The 6,972-nt window shown below is 31.8% G+C and overlaps 1 protein-coding gene across 2 annotated transcripts in view; it reads right to left on the minus strand.

Moving 5' to 3' along the window:
- Positions 1–6,972, minus strand: part of LOC144852531 (uncharacterized) — a 46,289-nt gene that overhangs the window by 16,059 nt on the left and 23,258 nt on the right. For both annotated transcript variants that reach the window (XM_078710400.1, XM_078710399.1), the window contains exons 8-12: positions 5,743–5,901; positions 3,718–4,000; positions 1,955–3,366; positions 1,113–1,240; positions 638–727 (exon numbers count right to left, since the gene is read on the minus strand). In XM_078710400.1, the coding sequence (XP_078566526.1) occupies positions 638–727; positions 1,113–1,240; positions 1,955–3,366; positions 3,718–4,000; positions 5,743–5,901 (2,072 nt within the window). The remainder of the gene's footprint in view (positions 1–637; positions 728–1,112; positions 1,241–1,954; positions 3,367–3,717; positions 4,001–5,742; positions 5,902–6,972) is intronic.

Below are 6,972 nucleotides of genomic sequence, written 5' to 3' on the forward strand. Positions count from 1 at the left end.
GATTTACCATAACATAGCATAGAATCATAAAACAATTCACATGCCTCAGGGAACAATGAACATCTAATTCAGGATGTGCGAATGGTCAATATGAATCATGTGACCTAATACACAGTCCCTGAGTGGCTCATTATTTATATTCCTTCAATAATGATAACATGGTTTGAAAGTATGTGAGTAAACATACTCGCTGGTAGCACAGTATGGATAGCCTCTAGTAATGAATGGTATAGACAAAGTCTTGTTATGTGTGTAATATATGAGTCATGTTTACTGTGTATAAAGGTAAAAATAACATTTATGTTGTGATGTATTTTGTATAATTAAGAATAAACTAAAAACACAATACTTCTGCAAATGTACTTTGACAAATGTGTATCAAACGATATGATAATTTTAATATTAAATGGATGGATTGCTTGCAGTAGAAAAAAAAAATATTATTCAAAACATGATTTACTCTACATGTTAATTAATTGTTAATTACTCACCTTTTAAAATTTTTTTTCTTCAAGTTTTCAACTTTTTATTTCTCTTGTTAAGTGCATTGAGGTTTTGCATGATGCGATATTTATTATTATAATTAATTAAAATAAATCAATTGGTATTGGATAAAAGTCATACAAAGTATACAAACCTTTGTTCTAATGATTTTATTTTCTCATCCTTAATTTCCATACTTCTGTTTAATGTATCCTCCATTTGACTCTGCAGGGCCTTGATACGACTACAAAAATACAGAGTCAGCAATGTTAACGATTTTTATGCTATACATAAGGCATCATTAATGATGATGAGATTATCATTCAAAATAAATATTTTATAAATATAAATATAAACACATTATGCAATGAACATTAATTCGAAACCGCCCGGTGATATACTGAAATTTAATTAATTAATTTGAAACGATAAAGATGAGGAAATCTGTGAGTGAGAATGAGAAAAAGTAAATTTTTATAAATATAAATATATAAATATTTCTACTTTTTTTCAAGAGTTTTTTCTTTCAAGATGCTTATGATTCAGAGGCACAGAGCAGATACAATAACATTTAACAAAATGTAGTTACTGCAGTAACTGCAGTAGAATTAGTTATTTTGAGATTGTACCTTTCATCTTCTCTCAACTCTTCTCTCATTAATTTATCTTTATTTAGACCAATACGGTCCAATTCTGTTGACAGTTTCTCTAAATCGTTATCTTGTTGCTGAGTTCGAATCTTTTCATTAACAAGTTCCTGTGAAAATCAAAGAAATCAACAAACTCATTTAAAATAAAAAATGTTTTTATGATGGTTCTAAAACATAGATCTCCTTGATTTTTGTTTATTGTAAAAAAATATATATTAGTATATAACTCTAACAAATAGAAGATTTGTGAAATAATGATATTACATCAACATGTAGTAGACTAAAGTAATTGCAGGTCTATAAGTAAGAATGATTTGTTCTGCATGCAGTAAAAAAAAAATTAAACCGAGGATTAATGTAGCTAACGAGACCATTAAATTTACATTGATTACTCCCGTAAGCAACCGACAGTAGAATTTTAAATGTACATGACAGTAGTAATGTTTTTTGTATGGACTGTTCCTTTGCATTTATCAGATGAATATTATGGTATTGGCTTTATTTTAGCTTGTAAAAATGAAGAGTATTTTTTTTTAAAGTATAATGTAACAAAGCTAAATTTAGAAATGTTCTCTTTAGGTAGAACCCATATTAATGGAACACCTGGAACCAACAAAGTGTCTCCTTAATTACAGGGGTTGACAATATTGTTAACAAATATAGTGCTCCTTGTTCTCACAGTAAAATATTCCTTAATAGAGGTGTCCCCTGAATAGAAGGTTCTATTCTAAAAGATGGGTTATATATTGGCTCCCATTGCACACTGTTGTGTCAAATATTTATACAGTATAACAGAATACTGAGAGAATTATGTTACCAACCTCCCTAAGTGTTGCCAAAGTTTTCTTATCAAGTGTTGACTGTTTCAAGAGATCGCGGTTTTCTACTTCAAGTTCTTTAACCCTCTCTGCAATTTCTTTATTCTTCTCTGCTGATTTCTGAGTATGCTTTATGTCACGTTGAAGTGTTGCTATCTTTGAGGAGGCTGCATCAATTTCACTATCTTTTCCCTCTAAAGACATTTTCAAGCGATTATTTTCTTTGTCTAACCGTCGTTTGTCTTTTTCTATTGTTTCCTTCTCAAGCTCTAATGTACGGTTGTCTTTCTCAAGATCTTCAACCATTTTACTGGATAATTTTTGAGATTCTGAAGATTTTTTGAGGTCTTCTTTTAATCTTTCAACTTGGTTGTCCAGTTCTTGATTTTCCTTTTCTAATTTTTCAATTTTTAATTTATTCAACTCAATCGCTTTATGTAATTGTTTGTTCTGTGTTTCAAGCTCGATATAATCCACCTCCAATTGTGATCCTCTTTCTTGACTCGATTTTAAAGCAACGATTGATTTTTGTAATTGTCTATTCTGCCGGTCTAACTCCTCTTTATCGTGTTCCAGTTCCAGAACTTTTGACATGTTGTCTTTCATAGTATCCAGCGTCTTCTGGAGAGTCTGCAACCTTGATCTCAACTGGACATTATCGGCTTCATATTGCTCTAGTTTCTGACAATGTACTCTAAGATCCTTAAGAGTTTTCTCTTGTTGGTGTTTTTCGTTCTCTAGTTTATCTTTCTGAACCTCAAGTACCATGTTCTCGCGTTCTAATTCTTCGTACTTATCGCAACGAATATTCAACATTTCAACAGTTCGATTCAGTTTATCGTTCTCTCTAACAGAATCGGAGAGGGATTGTTCAATTTCTTCCAACCTTTTTGCATTATCTATCAACGTATCAAGTTTCTTTTGCAATTGTTTGTTATCAAACTCTACTTTTGATAATTTATTCTGTGATTCTTTCATTTCTTCATGTAATTTACGATTTTCGTTTTCAATATCTCTAATTCGGTGGTCAACATTTTTCTGATTTCGTTCACGTAATGTATCGATTGTGTGAGTAAGTTGTTCGTTTTCGTTCTCTAGTTCTTTTACTTGTCTTTCACTCATGTCTTTTTCCGTTTGCATCATTTCTTCCAACTGTCCCTTTTCTTTTTTTAGGTTACCGTTTTCTGTCTCTAAATCAAAGAAGTTTTGCATCTCAGATGAACTAGCTGCTTGAAGTTTTTCTATTTTCTGACAAAGTCGTTCATTTTCTTTCTCTAATAATTTGCCTTTGCTGTCTGTCTGAAAGCTTTCTTGCAGTGTTTGTAACTCACTCAACAGCTTTTGGTTCTCTCTTTCAAGTCTGACGATTTTACTCGAAGCGGAATCGTTGCATTCCTTTGACAGTGAATTACCAGCTGAAAGAGGAAAACATAGTATACTCATAGTTAAATAAAGTAGAAATTTGAAAATGTAGGGAAAAGATTTCCTTTAAGCTCTGTCTTTCAAAAAAAGTGTGATGAGGTAGTGATATGCCCAAATATGGTAGTGATATGCCCAAATATGGTAGAGATATGACATCATCATGTCCATATTATGAGTACATCACATACTTTTGTCACATAAAGTTTAATAGTATAGACAGAGCTTTACTGGTTTACAATTTGATTCAACAAACACTGTACCATTTTACTGGTGTACCTGTAATAGTATCAATACTTATTGTACATATTAAAAGTATTTAGAAATTAAATTATGATACTACGTACATGGCGAGACAAGTTTAGCCATTTCTAGTTCATGACCTAGCGAAGCGGACTCGTTCAAACTTTGTCGATGATCCATCTGCAGTCGTGCATTCTCTTCAACCATCTCCTGCAACTTGTCGTTGTCCGTCTCGCGCTGTTCTTGTAGCGTGTCAATCTGCGACTTGTAGCGCAACAGGTCAGCTTCTAAATCCCGCACTCTGTCGCCTTTGCTTTGGAACGTTTCTACTTGATCTTGGAGCAATGCGTTTGTTTCGTGAAGAAGCTGGTTATCTTGCCTCAGTTCCTAAAAATAGAAGATAAAATTTGGACATTAAATTTTGTAAAACTCTTAAATAACTTACCATTGTATAATAGGTAATAAATGAAGGATTGTGGTTTAATAAATTCCAGGCAAAACAATATTTTATGAAAAGTTTCCTTAAGCTCTGTCTACACTATCAAACTAGTTTGACAAAGAAAGTGTGATGTGCCCATATATGGAAGTGATATGCCCAAATATGGTAGTGATATGACATCATCATGTCTATATATGATGACTATTATTTTGTCACATAAACTTTGATAGTGTAGACAGAGCTTCATTCAAAATGCTATTATCTGTGAATCAAATGGGAGAAACATAACATACAACTTTCTCTTCCGTTTTTATTGTTTGATCTAAAAATCGTAATTTATGATAATAAGACTAATCTATAGTAGTCATTCATAGTGTTAACCTCCAAATAACCTTTGATGATAAACATGGTTGTTATTGCTTTTTATGTGATGATTCTAAATTCCCATAGGGTTTGACCGGTCGCATTCACTTCCGCTTCAACAACTAAAACAGCAATAGATATAAGGATTGCTTTCAAATTTGCCGCAACATAATATGCATCACAATCATAAATCACGTGTACCGTACTGCTGCATATACTAATTGTGTACATGTGTACGTTTTGTACAGATTTTGATTTATTGAGATATCTTGTAAAATGTTAATTTCAATTAACTCTATTTATGCTAATAACTGTACAATTCTATTTCCTTTGTTTGCTTGCAATAACTGTTCATTTACACCATCAATAGAAATTTGATTTCTTCCTAACAATCTAAAGTTGAGATATTTTACAATGCTGTAGATTATTTTTAAACATTTTTATATTCCTTAAAAATGGATCTAGTAGTAGTTACCAAGGAATTTTGTTTTATATTATATTGTTTTACTAAACTGGGAACGGGTTTAAATTGTTCTGAATTACTTAGTCGGTTGGAACAGACGCTAAAAGTTAGAAATCTCCAAAACAATTTGTCTTTATACGCCATTAATTGTTTTAGTAAACCGGGAACTGATTTAGATTTTTTTTAAATGCTCAGGAAATTGGGAAGGAAGCGAGGCAGGAAAGGAAGATTGTAAATAAGACAATGAATATCTTATAAAGGTGTGTTCAACCTTTTCTACCTTGACTTGTATCTTAAATCACCTGTTTATTTGACATACAATACTCAAATTATATAATATTTAATAGTAATAATATTCTTGTTATATAGCGCTCGCTTATTGCACAATGCAATTCTAAGCGCTTCACATTACTCCCCGGTCATTTTTTTTGGATCAAACATGTTTTGATCTAACCGGGTACCCATTTATACACCTGGGTTGAGAGAGGCAAAAGTAAGTAAAGTATCTTGCCTAATGATACATCCAATGCGGCGAGTGTTGGATTCGAACTGATGATCTCACGATCAGTAATCCCAATGTCAAACACAATGCGCCACACACCCTAACATTTTAGATTGTTTGTAACTCAAAGATGGTTAAAACACTTAACAAACTCTATTGAAGATACTCTGTCTAGTTTAGTTTTTTATTCTCTTTTTCGGATTACTGCCAGACTCAAGACTATTACAATACAGGAAACGTCCTTTCATTTGAATAATTAATTAGTGTTTCTATTTCAAACAGATCTTGCCACAAATAAATAAGGTCATTTTTATATTAAGAAGTTAATTGAAAGTAAGAAAAGACAAAATTGAAAAGTATACCTCAACTCGTCTCTTTACATATTCCATTTCGTTGAGTCTTTCTCTATATTTACTGATTTCAATTTCATACTTGTCAACTTTACTGGCTTGTTCTTTGAGCGCATCAAGCTCGTCTCTGTACACACGGGCAGACCTTGCATCTTGAACCAAAGTTAAATTCTGACAAAGAAAAAAAATATCAATAACAAAAAATTATTATTGGAAGTAGGACCCATATTAAGGGGTCACCTTTGGGACATAACAAAGTGTCCTCTTAATAGGGGTGTTCCAACGGAGGGTTGGGTGTATTATTTTTAACTTAAGCTTCGTTTAGGTCACATGGTTTGTGAAAAACAAGTCATTTGCCAATTATAGTACATTGCAAATCCTTCTTGTTTCACTTACTTTATGACCGTCACATGTTACATTAAATCTTACAGAATTGTAATGTTTACCCATGATGTGGCCCACATTGTATCTGGGTTAATCTCGTAAAAAGTGTCTGGGGTTACAACTTGTGTAATATCTTGCTCCCAAGCAAAGTATAAATCGTTCTGTTTCAAAGCTGTCAAACTTGTGTAGTCAAATCTGCCATTTGATTTATTAATACATTACTAATACTAGATGTTTTTATGTACCAATTAAAAATGTAGTTATTTCAGTTTCTGTGTTATGCGACTTTTATTTTTTTGATGACATAATGTAACTTTATTCCACAACCTGGATTTATTTGATATCCACATACAAATATTTTTAGTTTGTTACTTTGAGTAGAAACTTATGAAATACATACTGTACATTTGTACTTTATACTAAGTCTGTATATTGCTAAGTTTGATGATGGTTTATGATTGACAATATGTCTATTTATAAAGACACAAATGCAACTACAAAAGCCTTTCAAATTTATACACTATATATAGGAGAAAATTGGGTCATTTCAAGTGATGGTATGATTTATGAGAAATATTCTATAATGTTACTGGAGAATAATGTAAATGAAATCAAATATATACTGAATTGAACTGAGTGCATCAATAATTTGATTGTGTTAGCTGCCTATAGGATGTAACCAATTGCATAATGGAAGTATTTATTTCCTAAGTTCTTCCACTTATAAATTATAAATGTCAAAAATAAAGGTCATTTAAATACCAATTTAATGGAGGAGAAAGAGGTCATTATAGGTCTACATTAAACTGAAAGTGCAATTTCGAAATAGATTAAAGTCAAGCAAACATGAAGCTCTGT

Source organism: Antedon bifida, chromosome 9 (assembly GCF_963402885.1).
Source record: "Antedon bifida chromosome 9, ecAntBifi1.1, whole genome shotgun sequence".
In the NCBI taxonomy this organism is placed as follows: domain Eukaryota; kingdom Metazoa; phylum Echinodermata; class Crinoidea; order Comatulida; family Antedonidae; genus Antedon; species Antedon bifida.